This window comes from Pimephales promelas, chromosome 22, assembly GCF_988280905.1.
Source record: "Pimephales promelas chromosome 22, fPimPro1.hap1.1, whole genome shotgun sequence".
In the NCBI taxonomy this organism is placed as follows: Eukaryota; Metazoa; Chordata; class Actinopteri; order Cypriniformes; family Leuciscidae; genus Pimephales; species Pimephales promelas.
In genome coordinates, this window is record NC_142790.1 from 26,102,521 (window position 1) to 26,121,661 (window position 19,141).

At 37.7% G+C, this 19,141-nt stretch overlaps 2 protein-coding genes across 2 annotated transcripts; both read left to right on the plus strand.

The window, feature by feature from the left end:
* Positions 1 to 2,554: 2,554 nt before the first annotated feature.
* Positions 2,555 to 11,623, plus strand: asb10 (ankyrin repeat and SOCS box containing 10). The gene is made up of 5 exons (XM_039684472.2): positions 2,555 to 2,852; positions 5,604 to 5,871; positions 7,303 to 7,807; positions 10,072 to 10,185; positions 10,331 to 11,623. The coding sequence occupies exons 1-5, from the start codon at positions 2,558 to 2,560 to the stop codon at positions 10,514 to 10,516; spliced, it is 1,368 nt and encodes a 455-aa protein (XP_039540406.2). The 5' UTR covers positions 2,555 to 2,557; the 3' UTR covers positions 10,517 to 11,623.
* A 3,043-nt stretch (positions 11,624 to 14,666) lies between these two features.
* gbx1 (gastrulation brain homeobox 1) lies at positions 14,667 to 18,091 on the plus strand. Its single transcript, XM_039684938.2, has 2 exons — positions 14,667 to 15,325; positions 16,871 to 18,091. The coding sequence occupies exons 1-2, from the start codon at positions 14,890 to 14,892 to the stop codon at positions 17,383 to 17,385; spliced, it is 951 nt and encodes a 316-aa protein (XP_039540872.1). The 5' UTR covers positions 14,667 to 14,889; the 3' UTR covers positions 17,386 to 18,091.
* Positions 18,092 to 19,141: the final 1,050 nt, after the last annotated feature.

Consider the following 19,141-nt stretch of genomic DNA (forward strand, 5'->3'; position numbering starts at 1 on the left):
ACGTGCATATGTATATGCGCGTGTGCGTGTGTGTTGTCCGCAGGGAGTAAGACGAACGAGTCGAGGGAGTGCTGATTCAATGCACTTCTTTCTTTTTCTTGCTTGAGAAAGTCCCTGCCTCCACAAAAATTGAATGTCCACCATTTGAGAAATGAATTCATGGAAGTCACTGTCTTTTTTCCCCATTAGTAAGTGTTTAGTTCAACGTTTTAAATAATTGCGTTACAAGGAATGATATTTAAAATACATTTGGGAGGCAATGGGGCGGGAAAGTGCCTACATGTTTTGCTGATGATACCCGGGCCATTTGGAAGACATCAAAGTAGTGAGGAGGTAGCCCAGATGCATATTATAAACTCATTATGTGTATCATTTAAAAGGATGTACTCCAGCAGCAAAACAATCTTCCCATTCTCTGCCTCGCCTGTAATGTGTGTTCGCAAAGTCGCAACTTTTTGATGCCTTCAGTCAATGTGACAGCTATTACTGCATGGCAAAATGGAATAAATGTCATTTATATTCCTATTGGCAGGGTCATTAACATATGGATAAGACATCGCGAGGCAGTGTCTTTAGAGCAAACCGGAATGTGGGAATTTTTTTTTTTGAGGGGGCGGAGAGATGGTGGATGATCATTTAAGGAATTATAATCATAATTATTGCATTAAGATGCATTTTTATATTGAGAAAACATGGAAAGATAAATAGATTAAACTGAGAATGCCTTTTAAAGTGCAATCCAATTCCTGAATCCGTATTGAACTGAGGTAGCAAGCAGGATGCGGAATTGCAATTTGAAATTGGATGTAAGGAAATGAATGAATTGCAATTAAAAAAAAAAATTAACTCATACAAATAAAAAATATTTAACAAGAAAAGAAGCAAAGCCTTGTTTGAGAAACAAGTTTTGAGAAACATTTTAAAAAAAACTTTAAAGTTTGAAGGTATAAAGGCATGACAGACAGACAGATAAACAGACAGACAGACAGACAGACAGACAGACAGACAGACAGACAGACAGACAGACAGACAGACAGACAGACAGACAGACAGACAGACAGACAGACAGACAGACAGACAGACAGACAGACAGATAGATAGATAGATAGATAGATAGATAGATAGATAGATAGATAGATAGATAGATAGATAGATAGATAGATAGATAGATAGATAGATACTGTAGATAGATAGATAGATAGATAGATAGATAGATAGATAGATAGATAGATAGATAGATAGATAGATAGATAGATAGATAGATAGATAGATAGATAGATAGATAGATAGATAGATAGATAGATAGATAGATAGATAGATAGATAGATAGATAGATAGATAGATCGATAGATCGATAGATCGATAGATCGATAGATCGATAGATAGATAGATATGGATAGATAGACAGACAGATAGATAGTCAGACAGACAGGCAGATATATAGATAGACAGACAGACAGACACACTGATTAGATAGATAGATAGATAGATAGATAGATAGATAGATAGATAGATAGATAGATAGATAGATAGATAGATAGATAGATAGATAGATAGATAGATAGATAGATAGATAGATAGATAGATAGATAGATAGATAGATAGATAGATAGATAGATAGATAGATAGATAGATAGATAGATAGATAGATAGATAGATCGATCGATAGATAGATAGATAGATAGATAGATAGATAGATAGATAGATAGATAGATAGATAGATAGATAGATAGATAGATAGATATGGATAGATAGACAGACAGATAGATAGTCAGACAGACAGGCAGATATATAGATAGACAGACAGACAGACACACTGATTAGATAGATAGATAGATAGATAGATAGATAGATAGATAGATAGATAGATAGATAGATAGATAGATAGATAGATAGATAGATAGATAGATAGATAGATAGATAGATCGATAGATCGATAGATCGATAGATAGATAGATAGATAGATAGATAGATAGATAGATAGATAGATAGATATGGATAGATAGACAGACAGATAGATAGTCAGACAGACAGGCAGATATATAGATAGACAGACAGACAGACACACTGATTAGATAGATAGATAGATAGATAGATAGATAGATAGATAGATAGATAGATAGATAGATAGATAGATAGATAGATAGATAGATAGATAGATAGATAGATAGATAGATAGATAGATAGAAATGAATTCAAATGTTTTAATGTCTCTCGCTTCATAATTTATGAATATATATATGTATGTATATACAGTATATATATATATATATATATATATATATATGAAACACCCAAGAGTGTATATATTGATTCTGATTGATCTTAAAATACTAACAAGGCAGAGCTGACCTGCTGGTAAACGGCTGTTTAGATATAAACAATGAGTCACTGCCTTTTACATACCGAACATAATCTGTAAAGTTATGTCCCGCCCATGTGACACTAAAAATAGCCTCGATGCACATGTGGCCAAGTTCCAACTCAGATGTCAAAACAAGCCCTCCGAGCAGAAGGCCATTTGAAAGATCCCAGGCCTTTCAGTGTGAAGACTCCCATGTATAATCCAAGCTCTCTGCGCTCTTCAGAGCAGGAGCGGCACCAGATGAGACTGGCTGCCCCGGTTCTCAGTGGGTATCTGCTGAGGAAAGAAGCCCGGGACAGAGGGACGTCTTCCAGGCAGACCGTGGGAAACCCTCCGATGGTGTGCCGAGACCTTGTTGTTCAAAATGCCCTGTATACTGGAAACGTAGCGGCCGTGAAAGAGCTTTTCTCCAAAGGCTTTCCTTCAGACCTGCTCATCCAGCCACAGGGAGGAGCCATGCGCTACGTCCCAAGTGGAAAAGTGAGAGGTAAGAACAAGCTGTTGTGCAACCGAGCTCAACTTTGCGCAAGTTGTTGTCAAGCTCAACTTTGCATTTGTCTACTAGAGCTTAGAGTATTTCGGTTGCCCCCAAGCGATCTGTTTCCATTGTCACGATTACTTGAACTGATTACTTCTCAGTTTGGCCAGACAGCCTCGGGTTTCTGGAGCGTTCTAAAGGTCATGCCAGGCGTCCTTAAAATAGCCCCTTTCTAAAAACAGGCAGCAGACTAACCAAACATATTCAGGGCAAACATCGATAACATTGTGCCCAGGCTGAAAATCCCCTCACAACCGTGAAGAAGAAGCTGGATTCGTAACGGCTCCTTGCTTTACCTCACACATGGGGCCAAAGATTAAATTTCGCAAACAAAAGAAATATCGGAGCGACGTGATCGCAACGGCTCAAGCGTCAGGGTGTATCCTCCAGTTTTGGAATGCGCTTCTGGTCGGCGATGACATCACCATTATCGGTATCATTGATGACCCAGAATACGCTTATCTCATCGATGCCACATATGACACCAGCAACATAGAGGAGTGGAAGAACTTCAGGTTCAACTACAGAGGGCTAAGTATGTTACAGGGACACACAATGAAATTATGTTTGGTGTTTATATGATGTTTCTATGCAATGGGCCTCTTGCTGCTTGTTTAGTTTAGTTTGGTTTAGTTTGTTTAGTTTAGTTACTTTAAAACAACACAATTGTTGAACATTTGACCAAAACTGAATATTATTGTTAACTATAAATAAATACATTCATTTTGTGTAACCATTTGCCTTAGAAAAACTGAGTAAAATCAGTGTGAACTTTTTTGTTTTATGTGAACTAATTTTATTTTGGTAGATTTTTCTCAATTGCAATTTAAAAATCTGTGAAAACATGCAAAAAATTAAGTAAGTTTTACTTTTTTTTTTTTTGTTAGTGATAGCAAGTAAAATGATATTGAACAAAGTAAATTGCTCTCAAGTCCAGTTTCTCAGTGACTTTAATGGCATAAATAGGCATTTCACACTATATGTAGCTTATAAAACTGATTTAAATGTAATTTTTAACCCCAGGTTGAGGCCATTTTTAACCCTGGGTTAAGAGTAACTTCACACTGGTAATTCTGAATGCGTTTTAGTGCAACAGACGTACGCCAGTGAGAGCTGAGCGTGTAAACCTCACTCCCCTGGCCTCAAGAGGCACGCTAGCGTCTGATGCTAGGCTGAGGTCTTTAGCTTCTTTGTTAGCGCACCCGCCTTGTAGACCCGGGCTTGAATCCCGCTCAGAGCGGGTCGAGTAGGACGGGTTAGATTAGCGCACTTTTAGACCTCCTGCGTTAAAATAATCTTATAAATAATTTTGAAATCTAAAAACCTGACCACCCAGAATTAATTAATAGGACAGTATATAGCAGTAGAATATAGTGTGGATAAAATAAAATCCTTTCTGTTCTCAAAGATCATTCTGTCATGCATTGTGTCTACCTAAGTATCACAGCAGTGTATACATTCCTGTGCAAATAGACTAGCGCTTAAACTTTGCCACTCTAAAGCGCATCTTCATTTCCAGTATTTCCACGTCAGACTCGCCTGCTGTCACAGTTATTTGTTCCCCTATGTGTTCCGGTTTCACATAGATTGCTCTCTTCTTATTGCACCACCCCGACTGTGTCTTTGAGGTTGCTTCGGAGTCCTTTTATGAGTTTGTGTTTATGCGCGTTCCCTTGAAACTTGATAAAATACTGATCAGAAAAAATGTATTGCATGGGAGACAAACTTTTCTTGGTGTGTTACATTATAAACTGACTGTCCGCATTGTCATTTAGCAAGTAATGAAACTGAACAAGATTGTCTGCTCATGTGCATCATGGCATCTGCTAACTTATTAATCTATAAGAACACACTGTTAAGTGTCAGGCAGTATGTTGGATGTTGGTGTTTGACTCATTTAGCATTCTGTTAACAGTAAATGAGTGAATTCAGATAAACCTACAGCACTGTGTGCGATGTTACAGTTACAATGGATCTGGAATGTCATCAAACACCTAAATAAAACAAATGCAATAGAAATTGCTTTGGATAATTATAGAATTATTGTTCAGATTGAACATATACCGAAAAAAGTACCATTTAAACGTTTGGTTCAGTAAGATGTTTTAAAAATAAATTAATACTTTTATTAGTAAAGATATGTATAATTTTAAAGATTTCTGTTTCAAATGTTCTCATAAAATGGTTTCCATAAAAAATTAAGCAGCAAAAACTGTTTTCAACATTGATAATAATAAGAAACATTATTATTAATTGTCAAAATCTCAGTAAATCAGCGTATTAGAATGATTTATGAAGGATCATGTGACACTGAAGATCCTGAAAATGTAGCTTTGATCACAGGAATAAATGACATTTTATAATATATTCAGATTGAAAATGTTTAAATAGTAATAATATTTCACAATATTACCGTTTTACTGTATTTTTGATCAGATAAATGCAGCCTTGGTGAACAGAAGAGACAAAAACATTGAGAAATGTTACCGACCACAAACTTTTGAAATGCAAATGTAATGTAAAAATGAGTCAAAACAATGCACCAAAAAAGCCTAAAGAGTCTTTATGCCACTTCCCTTGATTTTAGCCTTGTCACTTTGGTTGGCATCCACACAAACTGAGCAAAAATCGTTGATTTCCCCATCTAAATTATAAACTAACTGCAATAAGATAATCTCATAACCGTGCTCTATTGTTCAGGACTGTGGTCATTGACGTATGAACAAGAGCTCACCACACCACTGCACATCACCGCTGGCCGAGGTTTCACCGAATGTCTGCGGCATCTCCTCGTGAGGGGCGCTCGAGTGGACCTGGCACCTGGGGGCACCACTGCCCTGCATGAGGCCTGTGAGGAGTGCCAGCCCGAGTGTGCCAAGCTGTTGCTGCAGTACAGAGCCAATGCCAACGCAGCCAATGAAGACGGGCTGATGCCCCTGCACGTGTGCACTGAACTCGATTCCCTTGAGTAAGTGCTTGTTCAGTGCTGTGATTACAGGAAATCCTGTGGTGAACTTCACCATTTCAAATGTCTGTCAGATTGACTCTTGAAATGAAGGTATACCACCGCTCAAAAGTTTGTTTGTTTGTTTTTGTAAGAAGAAATATATTTCTATTTTAATATATTTTCAAATGGAATTTATTCCTGTGATCAAAGCTGAATTTTCAGCATCATTACTCACATGTCACATGATCCTTCAGAAATCATACGCTGATTCTAATATTGCAGCTCAATTATTAATTATGGATCTATCGATGTATATGTATCGGTAGTTGTGAGTAAACGTATACATTATTAGGATTTGTTGATGAATAGAAAGTTTAACAGAACAGTATTTATTTGAAATAGAAATCTTTTGTAACATTATCAATGCTGTTGCTGTCATTTTTTGGGGGATAAAATATGAACTATTGAATGGTAGTGTATCCCAGTTTCCACAAAAACATTGAACGGTTTTCAACATTGATAATAATAAATGTTTTTTGAGCAGCAAATCAGTATATTTGAATAATATCTGAAGGATCATGTGACACTGAAGACTGCAGTAATGATGCTGGAAATTCAGCTTTGCATGAAAGGAATAAATTACATATTTAAATATATGACAATAGAAAACCGTTATTTTAAATTGTAATAATATTTCACAATATTACTGTTTTTACTGTATTTTTTAATCAAATTAGGGCGATGAGCCCTTCTCATATGTAAACTACTAAAATTAGGAGAGAGGTCGCACTATGCATATGTTATTTTTATTTGTATTCTTATAAATGCAACACTAATATGTGTATTGTATGTCCATTTTTTATGTATAACAGTCGTTGTCTTTCATTAATGGACTGTTAGAAACATTAGTGACATTATTGGACTGGATATCACTTTAACATTATAGGCTCGTGTTAAAATGGGTGTATCAATGGGTGTTTAAGATTAGCTACATTGTGATCTTGTTGCACACTGAAGAAAATAGCCATCAGAGGATGGGTACATGGTGGCCATAAAGGGATGGATATGGTCAGAAACAATGCTCAGGTAGGCTGTGGCATTTAAACGATGCCCAATTGACACTAAGGAGCCTAAAGTGTGACAAAGAAAACATCGCCCACACCATTACACCACCACCATCCTGCACAGTGGTAACAAGTCATGATGGATCCATGTTCTCATTCTGTTTACGCCAAATTCTGAATGTCTCAACACAAATCGAGACTCGTCAGGGTGTATCACATGGGTGTGGGCATATAAGATTGACTTCTTTCAAAACCATTTAAAGTCTTACTGACCTCAAAATTTAGTCCGGGAGTGTACTTGTAAACAACGCAGACTGTGATGTTAAATAATATCCAACAACATTTATAGAGATAACGCAGAATGTAATATTTGTGTATGTTTTTCCAGATGTGCCAAACATCTACTTGCGTTCGGCGCTCTGATCAACAGTCAAAGCTTGGATGAGAACGACACACCCCTTCATGTGGCGGCCCGCCATGGCCTCCCAGATCACGTGGAGCTCTACTTACGACACGGAGCTGCGCTAAACATACAAAACGATGAAGGAAACACACCTCTGAATGCCGCGTGCTCCCAGCCTCAGGACCGCTCGTCTCAGGAGCGCTACAGTCGTGTTTGCCACATGCTGGTCTCTGCCGGGGCGGACGTGCAGGTCAGTGACGCGGACAAGCAGACTCCACTGCACATGGCGTGTAAGAACGTCAACCCTGACGTGGTGCATCTCCTGCTTGAAAACAAAGCCTTGGTCAACGAAATGGATTACGGTGGAGAAGCACCAATGCATAACATCTTGAAAGTGGTGGCCTACAAGACGGACCATGAGCCCGAGAGGATCGTTCAGGCACTCCTCAATTACGGGTCCATCAGAGTGTGGCCTGGAGCTCTGCCCAAGGTCAGCACTGGACACTACATGTTAATTTATATCCTAATTTGGAACCAATCTAATAAGATTGGAACCCTTTAAAGGGATAGTTCACTTTGAAATTAATTTTTGGTATGTTTTAGCTCACCTCAAGGGCATCCAAGATGTAGGTGTCTTTGTTTCCACAGTATTTTCAATTTTGATATTTTTAGGTCAAACCGTTCTCGTCTGTCAGTCATATAATGGAGGTCTATGGTCACCACCTCAAAGAGCATGTAGAGAGAAGTCCAAATTAAACATGATTTAATGGCTCGTAAATGTAAGTACACATTAATGGCCTTAGACACGAAACGAGCGGTTTGTGTGAGAAAACGAACAGTATTTATATCGTTTTTGTGAAGAAGACAAAATATGATGCCCGCGCCCTCAGATCACTTGGACGTGGCTGTGGTTACAAGAGGTACTGTTACTGTAAATACTGTTCGTTTTCTCACACAAACCGCTCGTTTTGTGTCATGTTTTTAATTTGGACTTCTCTGTGCATGCTCTTTGAGGTGGTGACCATAGACCTCCATTATGAAAAAAGAAACAAATAAACCAAAGAAACCACAAAAGTTTTTTTTTTTTTCAAAGAAACCATGGAAAGTCATGGAAAGGCATGAGGGTAAATAAATTTGACTACTCAAACTATTCATAACTATCACAGTAAAATTGAGAAACTAACCTTTTTGCCACTTGTTCAGAACGAACCCACGTCTCAAGAAGACATCCATCTGCAGTCTGTAAATTACAGTTTTCTTTAACACACAGGATATACAGTATTTATTCTATTCAACTATGAATGAATTAACTCAAAACCATCATTAAAGTTCACAGCAAGCAGCATATGATACTTTAGTTGTCACAAATACAGAAATAATCACTTTCAGATGGATTTATTTCTGTCTTTCAAAAGCGCCGCACAGTTAAAAACACTTGACATCACGCATCCAATGAGTCCCACTTGTGCCAAATAAATTGCCTGAGTCTTAACGAGGCAAATGTTAATAGGAGATTAATTAGCAGTAATTGCAGAAATTCCCCACAATCCCCCAGAGGGGGGCTCAATCTGTTCATCAGCCCAAGTAGTTAATTATTCCATGCAATGTTCCCCCAAAACTCCAACTTTCCACCTTTGACCTCCACAACACAGGTGGGGCTGTCGCACCAGGTGGAAACTGACAGAAACCTGCTGATCTGTGACCGGCTGCGTCTGAAATCGCGTACTCTCTAGAGTAGGTATTTAGTTTGAATAAGTAATTACTTCACAACCACTAAATCCGGTCATACACTCGCCATGTTGTCATTATCATGTAACCAGCGTCAGCTGCGCCGCTTCACCTCTATTCATAAATCCTCTCCTGTGGCCTCATGGGATAGTAAAGTGGGTAACACTTTACAATAAGGTTCATTCATTAAACATTAGTTAATGTATTAACTAACATGAACTAACCATGTTAACGTTAGTTAATACAGCTGATCATTGTTTGCTCATGTTAGTTCACAGTGCATTAACTAATGTTAACAAGATTTTAATAAGTATTAGTAAATGTTGAAATTAACATTAACAAAGATCAACAAATGCTGTAGAAGTATTGTTCATTCTTAGTTAATGTTAACTAATGTAGTTAACTAATGAACCTTATTGTAAAGTGTTACCGTAAAGTGTTTATCGTATGCGCACGAAGTAGTTCATCCGGGTAATTTTGCCATCAGTTTTATGAGTACTGTGAACTCGGACATACTTATTTTGTCACACTGTTTTTCGACTACTATATAGGGAAGTATGCGATTTCGGACGCTTTTTTTTTTACTGGGAAAGGGTTTATTCTTATTAAGATCTGGCCATTTGATTCCTTGTGATCTATTCTGTTGGTTTCTGAAGAACATTAAATTTGGATCTGTTTTCAGAGATTAACAAGACTTTATTAATATTTGATGTTAACATTTATGATATTTTTATTTAGCAAGGATGTATTAAATTTGGTCAAATGGGACAGTAAAGACATTCATAATGTAATAAGATTTCAACATTGATCATAATAATGAATTAAGAGAATATATTAGAATGATTTCTGAAGGATCATGTGACACTGGATGAAAAATGCTGAAAATTCAGCTTCGCATCACAGAAATAAATGACATTTTAAAATATATTCAAATAAAAAACAGCTATAAACAATATATTTGATATTTGACTTTTATTTCCCTGTTTTCTTTTTCTTGTAATATGAAAGCTTTATTCTCTGACACAGGTGTTGAAATATTGCTGCACATCTCCACGAACAATAGAAGTGCTCTTCAACGCCTATGACCGGCTCAAAATCACGGACGCCTGGGTAGAAGCGGTTCCTCCCGAAGTGTTTCAGGTCAGATGATGACTTTTTTCAATGTTTTCTTAAATATAATGTATTGAATGTTTAACTGAATGTTCTTTTTAAAGCAGTCACTCATCTCAAAATAATCTCCGTACAATATCAGATCATATGAATTCAGTATCTTGTTTCGTCACAGAAACACCGGGAGTTCTACGAATCCCTGTTTGCGCTGAGCCAAACTCCTCGAAGTCTCCAGCACCTGGCCCGCCACAGACTCCGGACGTTTCTGGAGGGTCGCTTGCACCGGGTGCTGCCTCAACTGGGTCTGCCAACCTTTCTAATAAATTATATAATGCTGGCATTCAAAGACTATATGCACTGAGAGACCACAAACCTGAGAACACACAAGCACGCACACAACCAATCCATCGAGTCATTGAGTTTTGTTTAATTCCTTGTGATTCTGAATGATAGAAAAATTGTCCTGTCTTTACCAAGTTTTTTGTTTAAAGTCGGCATTAAGCGGAAGTTGCAATAGTTTTTTACCCTATTGTGACATGATGAATGTGATTTCACCGTGCAACACTGGATCAACATTTCAATCCACCAATCAGATTTGAAGTTTACAGGCTAGGTGCTTCTACATCAGTTTTACATTTCCCCCTGATTTTAGGGTTAACTTGTGGGTAGGGTTAGGATTACATTTCCAGAGAGTACTGTTGTAACGTCTTACCTGGTGAAATCATGTGACCATATATCCGAGTGAAGTGTCTTCTTGATTACCGTATGTACATGGGGAAATCATTGGATGGTTATGGTTTGCTATTGGTCGATCTCATGTGAGTGACAGGTTGTCCCGCCCTCGCGCCAGTAAACACATCATCAGGGAAGAGAAGAGACATCGCTGCAAGAAGGGAGGGGAAGTTATATTGATTAAAGATTATGAGGGCACATTAGTTTAAAAATAAAAGAATTATGTTCCATATAACATATAGGAAAAACAAGAATTGCCTATTTGGTTTAATGATGAATTTAAAATGTGTTTTACTCTTACTGATATATATTTTAAAGCATTAAAAGAAAGGAAAAAAAAGATTAAAGAGTTTCATGAAGAACAAAACAGGAGGTGTATGCAGAAGGTCAGTACATAAAGTTCATGCAGTGAAGCACTTTCACCATTTCATTAGCTTCCACAGTGGGGCGCCATAGAGCTCTGATGGAATCTGAACTCTTCAAAGTAGGAATTCATGCGAAATTGAGTTTCTGAAAATATTCAAAACCATTCTGTATGCTTTAATGTTTTAATTTTCTTGTAAAACAAACTTTAAAAATTGTATCTATATTTATGTAATTCATTTTAGCTGCTTTTCTTATTTTATTTCTTATTAATGCTAAAAATACAACCATTGGGTTTAAAAATGTAATAAAAAAATTAAACCAACCCAATTGACACAACCCATCTTTTTTAATTAGCAAAAATTGATTGACATTTATGTTTATTTTTAGAGAGCAAGGTTCTATTATTCTATTCTATTCTATCAACTTAACTATTTTCTAAACTATCATGTCTAATTAAGGCTTCACTTACAATACAATACTGTATCATTATGGTACATGTCCAGATATGCTTGGATGGCACTTTCTTATTTGATATCGTTATCCTATCCAGTGATTTCATCTTCATTGATCTATCATCTCAGAGGAATGATATGGAAATCTTGCTGTAACATTACAATTCTCTAGATGAAAACTATGTAAACACGATTTTTTTAAATGTTAAGTACCACGTCAGGTTTTTAATTGTTTTTTTACTTGTTATCCGATCTGAAAGATGAGTGACACAGGTTCATCCAGCCACATGTGGCTTTTCCTTCAGAGGAGCATTATGGAGATGAGTTGTGTGGAAGTATTATGTGATTATGTTATGGAGAGGCATGCATGCGCTTGAATGATAAACAGCAAGTAAAGGCAGAGCGCAGAATGATTGGGGACAATGTAAGGGTCTCATAATGATCCTGTCACCTTGACTCTATAAAAAACACTAGCAACAATGCAATGTACATTTGTTTGTGAATAATAATACTTATTATACTACAATTGTATAAATTATTATAAAGTATCAGAATACAGTGGGACACTTTATGATAATTTAGTGATGTTTAAAAAATATATGATCCAAATGTGACCCTATATTAGATTAGGATGAAGTTTACCAATTGTCCACACCTTGGCCTGTATCCATCCTAATACTGTACATAGATCATAAATTATTTGGATATAATTGCGTGTCAGATAATAAAGCCTTGTTGGTTTGCTCTTTTTTCTTCATGTAAAGAACAAAGGTGCAAAGCAATTGTCTATGAACAGATCTTTGATAAAAGTCTTATATACGATGACCAAGAGGAGGAGGAGGGGGGCTCTGATTGTGTCCCATTCAGGAGCGTGAGAGAGAGGGAGAGTGAGAGAGAGAGGGAGAGCGAGAGAGAGAGAGAACGCTGTCTGGTTTCAATAGATCAAAGAGCACTGCTCCTGAATGGAGTCATTTGCAATTATAAGAATAATTAGCATCTGTGGGTCCTCCATCGCTAATCAGAGTCGGAGGTGATGTGTTTATGTCCTCGCGCAATCAGACGGCCAGTTGGAGAGCTCGCGCCCCGCAGGACTCAATAGCGCCTAATCATCATCAGAAGTGAATTGGCATTTAAACGGTAAAATGATCTCCGATTAAATTAATGCTTAGCGGGGAAAGAGAAACCGCTCAGAGGTTGCAATTTTAGACCCCTTTTCTTTGTTTTTTCTTTTATTTTTTTTCTCTTAAAATCTAAATTATATTCTCAACTAAGTAAAGTATATGATTCGTTTTCTCTTAAAGTCTTTTCCTTCTTAATTTTCTTTAGCCTACATATTGCCCAAATTATCTGTATGATTAATCAAGGACCTTTCCTCTGAATATCTGTGGAGATAGACCATGACACTTTTTTGTCTGGCTCTATTTAAACACATCACAATGGATTAGCCTATACGTGAATGCACATGATTAATATTTTCAACTTATGAACGATCATTTTTATGGTCTTTTTTATGTAGATGACCTAACTGTCCGGAGATTATAAAAAAGAGAAATGTCTCATTGAAAGGCTGAAAATCTTGGATAAAAACCACAGAACCCTTTAGACCCTAATGGCTGTGCCAAGTGTAAAAATAGTAAGTTAGGCCTAGCTAGGCTATTAGGCTATATATAGGCATATATATTTATAGTTTTTACTTTAAAAAATAAACAAAAAGGCAGGTTTGTTCAGGTCAAACGAAGAAATTAAAGTAATTTGTTATCCATGACAAGGCCAAGCTTTTTAAGGGAATTTTTGTCAGTAGCCTAATTTTCGGTTTAATCTGTTGAGATCGTTTCACGTAACCCAATTGTCGTTTCGCCGCCCTTAACTAGGCCTATCGTAAGCCATCTAAACAAAACTTTTTGTGATATACTTTCGATATTTTAATATAGAATAAATAATGATAAATAATGACAGTTGGCCTACTTGTGTTTTGTGGAAGTTCCGCCCGGATCCCAACGGAAAGCACGCGCGCCGCCTGCTGTTGCTATGGCTACCCCTCAGGCGAACAACCACGATTTCTTTTCGCTAGCATGTAGCTTACATTTAGCGAACTTATCTAACTTTTGGTGACTGGAAGTTATTTGAAAACGCTTTTGATTTTTTATTTATTTATTTATTTATTTATTTATTTAACATTTCCACAAAAATGCCTACACTCTAAAATACGTTGGGTTGTTTCAACCCACGTATGGGTCAAATATGGATGAGCAAGCGTAAATTGGTTTACATTTTATTTGAAATATATATGGTTTGAATTAAAAATTTAACCCAATGGCTGTGATTGTCAATATTTGATCCAAATATTTAAAAAAAAATCTTCAAGAAATTGCTTAATTGTATCATCTAAAATCCATTTTTTTGGCCAAGATAATTATAAAACAAAATCTTGTAATACTTCCTATTTTATCAGCATAGTGTTCACACAGATCTCTACATTCAAACGTCATTTCATCAGTAAAATCTCTCTCTTGGGGATAATTGTCGGCCAGATTCACTCTTTCTCCGAACAGAAAAGAAAAGACTCTCACTCACAAGAGGGCCGAAACATCTGCCTCTCCGCCCTCACGACTCCGATGCCATCGGCCTCTAAAAGAATCAACAAAAGAACCGTTGTTATATATCTTCCCTTGAATACAAAGTAATTACTTATCATCAATCAAAATTAATAATAGTTGATTGGGTTGGTGTGGTCAACGCAGTCCCCTCGCATTCGCTTTCCATGAGGAGGGGACTTGACCCACTGGGAAACTACACCCCCCCTCTCTAGGCGGCCTAAAAAGTCAGGGACTGAATAAGGAAATGAAGCGTAATTTGAGGAAGATGGATGAGTCTCCAGGGCAACACCCCCTTCTATCCTCTTGTATTGATGATAACCGAGAGAAAGAGAGGGAGAGAGAGAGAGAGAGGGTGCGAGAACGCGCGCGCGAGAGTGTGTGTGTGTGTGTGTGTGTTTATGTCTCAGTATGTGACAAATAGAGGCTGAGACACTGAGAGCTCCAGACAAAAAAACGCATCAGGTCCCAGTCAGTTGGACGGCGAGGACCCTACAGCACCACCAGGATAACTGTGGACCACATTTGGGTGATTTGTCTCAGAAGGCCAGTGCACGGGATTTATACGACCAGACCGCGCTCAGTTCACCATGCAGAGACCGAGCGGTACGGGCACGGCGTTTTCCATTGATTCTTTGATTGGCACTCCACAGCCCCGGCCGGGCCACCTGCTCTACACGGGCTACCCGATGTTTATGCCGTACCGACCGCTTATGATTCCACAAGCCCTGTCTCATTCGTCATTACCGTCGGGTATCCCTCCCTTGGCACCGTTGGCATCGTTCGCGGGGCGTCTCACCAACACTTTTTGCGCAGGTTTGGGTCAGGGGATGCCCTCCATGGTGGCGCTCACCACCACCCTGCCCAGTTTCTCGGACCCTCCAGATAGTTTCTATCCCCCGCAGGAGATGCCGGGACCCCGGTTAGGCGCGGACGGGACGGGGATGAACCGGCAGGAGAGCCCGCATGACGAGCTCAAGGGCTCCGAACTCCTAAATTTTACGGAAACTTTTCAGGCGGTTGCAGGTGAGCACCGGAGATAAACTCACTGACAGCTGGATTCAAAAGTTCTAACCGCCTTTATTTAAAATAAAAGTTCTGATAAGAATCTAAAGGGTTCTACAGTCTGATGCCAAAAGTTCTAAAACAAACTTTTATCCTCTACCCTAGTTCTTCAGAAAATAGCTACTGCTGAGTTTTATAACAAACAAACCAATATGCTAAATAAAATAACTTTATTTAACCTCGAAAGATAAGATGCTCTAGATAAGATGAGATGCTCTTTTGGTGAAAAAAGAGCATCTCATCTTTTTTTTCTAATAGCGTGGAACTTCATTAAAAACTTCCTTTAGTGTCATTAACAAGCAATTAAAACTTGCTGTATATTAAAACAGTCAGAAATGTCATGAAACGTCATGTCATGTGCTTTCATGTATTTTTTGATATGACATTTTTGGTAGCTTTTGAATCAAAATTCACGGTTTAAAACTGTCGTTTTTGTGGCTGCCGTTTTTTAGACATTTTATAATATAGGCCTACTGTTCTAACGGACCTTAAAATTATTGAAATAAATATCAACACATTTTAGCTTGAAACTTCCATTGTCGTTTGATTTGAAGTCAGGTGGCACAGGCCTCCGCCACAGGAGTTTCGAAACAATTAGGCTATAATTATAGGCTATGCCAATTTTCAAATAGGCTAGTTTGCAAAATTTGATTTTTTAAAGTTGGAGTTTGAGCAGACTGGATCACAAAGCAAACGATACGAACAAAATAGCAATTGCTGTGAAGTTTCAGCACTGTTTATTTTACTTCATCGTTATGTTATAAAAATATCATTTTCCCCATTCAAATTGTTCCAATACTGTCATTTCTATTCGAGATTTTGAGTTTATACACACTTTTCTTAAACATAAAAAAGTGTAACGAATTTACAGATTAAATTTGCTTTTAAATTTGTAATGCATAAACTAAAGTCATTGGTTCGAATATGTGGACAGGCCTTGACGGAATTTTATTATTGTTGGATTTTAATATGTTTCAGGATATTTATTAAATAATATCTACAATTAAAGTTTTAAATGGAGCATGTTACACCATAAAGCAAATAATTAACAATTACTCTAATGTTTTAGAGCAATATTTTCCTCATGTTAAAGAATTAATTTCTACACTCTTAAAAATAAAGGTTCTACACATTGATATCGCAGTGATGCCAGAACCATTTTTGGTTCCAAAAAGAACCTTTCAGCGAACAGATCTTAATAGAGACATGTTTTAAATTTATTTTAATAACCTTTTATGGAACGCAAACGTTCCAAGGATGTTAAAGGTTCTTTATGGAACCCTCAATGCCAATAACGACCATTTATTTTAACCTCGATTTTCTTGATCAGTAATCAATTCGAGGTTGTCAAAATTACTTTTTACTGTACTTCGTCACTTTGCCACCACTTGTAATGCATTTATTAAGTTTGATTTGGGTTTAAATGTTTTAGCCTACATGCATAAACACTACATTTCTCCCTTGACCGGAATATTTGTAATGCTCAATAATTGTCCTTCTGTTCAGGCGAAACCAAACTGTACAGTTCCGACGACGAGAAGCTGGACCTGAAGTCCGCGGAGGCCGCGTGCAGTGACCGGGAGGACAGCTCGGCCGACAGCGAGAACGAGAGCTTCTCCGACGGGAACACCTGCGCTTCAGCGGCCCAGAAAAGCAAACTGAAAGGCGGCTCACAGGACGCGTTACCGCCGGGCGGCTCTGCGGGAAAGAGCCGGAGGAGACGGACTGCTTTCACTAGCGAACAGCTCCTGGAACTCGAGAAGGAGTTTCACTGTAAGAAGTATCTGTCCCTCACCGAGCGCTCTCAGATTGCGCACGCGCTCAAACTCAGCGAGGTCCAGGTCAAAATCTGGTTCCAGAACCGCAGGGCCAAATGGAAACGGATCAAAGCCGGGAACGTCAACAACAGATCCGGGGAGCCCGTCCGGAACCCCAAAATCGTGGTGCCCATCCCCGTGCACGTCAACAGGTTCGCGGTTCGGAGTCAGCACCAACAGATCGAGCCGGGCAGCAGGCCATGAACTCCTCAATCAAAGTGACCCTGAACTCCTCAAACGAACATTTACTACACGAGCCACAGTCACACAGGTCAGGGGTCACGCAGTACAGATGCATGAAGCACACCTAAAAGGAGACCTTTCCAGTAAGGATATCCAGTGACGTTTTAGGTAACACTCAAACTCGAGGCCTATACAATGCTTAACGGATCATCGGTTTATACATATGACTTAAAGTTTATAATATTTGAATGTATTGACACATGACCTGTTAAGCATTATATTATAAATATTTGAAACTTATTAAGGTATTGTCGACTTTTCAACGTCGACACTGTTCATTTCCTTCTCGCCCCTAAAATTTCTTTATTTTTAATTTATTATTTTGTACATTTGTAAATATTAAATGTGTCCGTGCGACACACTTGTGCACTATACGAGACTGTAAAGAGACGTTTTTTTAAAAAATAAGTATTTATAAGTTGCTGTCTAGTGAATTTTTGCATGTGTTGCCATTTGTTGTCTGATTTTAACGGGCCGTTTCAGTTTTTGCATGTGCTCTTAAAGGCATTTCTGTCAGAGGCGGAATATCCCCCAGTTCTTTGTGAGAAAAAAAAGATGATGGAAATAAATAAGCTCAAGAACACAATGGCAGAGTGATATACTTACATCGACGTCACAATAAATATGGTGCAACATGGTTGCATACAATTGGGAGAAAATGTATTCAGTGTGTACGTTTATTCTTTTTAAATAGTGTTTCAGTGTTTGTCATCTGTGCAAACGAATTAATTAATTATTGATCAACTCACTGATATATATATATATATATATATATATATATATATATACCAAACATTAGCATGCAATTATAAAGTGTAATTAATAATACAAAACAATATGGTTTGATTTACTAAACTATATGATGATAATGATAATTAAATCGATTATTTATATGTTATATGTTGAATCTTTTCAATTTCAAGATAGGCTATTACAAATTACAGGAAATGTTAATCTTGAATGCACAGGTCATAACTAAAATCTTCAATTCCTTTGAAACAGTTGTTGACTTTTAAAGTTGTCTTTGCTCTTCTTCTGTGTTAAAAATGAACATGGATTTTTATTTTTTCTGAAGTAAGAATCATTGTGAATTTCCCTTTAAATCAGAATTATTGTTCTGGACCATTCCTTTGCTGTTCTGAAAACAAACCAAACATGCATTATCCAGAGATCTAAGTTTTCATTTAACATGCAATTATGCCAATATTACATATGACTTTGACATGAAACATTAACTTTGCCATTTAGCCTTTGCACAGATGCATTTGATTTAGTGAAAACATACTATTTATCCAAACCATACGACTATACATGAGAAACAAACATAATATGAAAGATTCTCAGTTCTCAGGCTCTTCATGAACTGCAAGACAACCTTTGTGCTATAAAATATGTATTCAGTGCATCCGATGTACTTCTAGCTTACTAAAAGTCTCACAATGTCCTTCTTCCCTGAAAAATATGTCCTAATTGTGAAAGAGACGGACCGACACTGACCCACAGCAGCAGACAACAATCGTTTGACTCCATGATGACCAGCGCAGATCATCTAAAGAGAGCGAGAGAGTGTGTGTGTGTGTGAGAGAGAAGGTTTTTTTTTGTTAATGAGCACGGGACTCATTTGTCTCTCTTTGGGAGGCCGTGCTGTCTCAGATGAGAGTGATGGAGCTCTATTACACTGGTCATATCCAACACACTGTAATGAACTTCAACATCA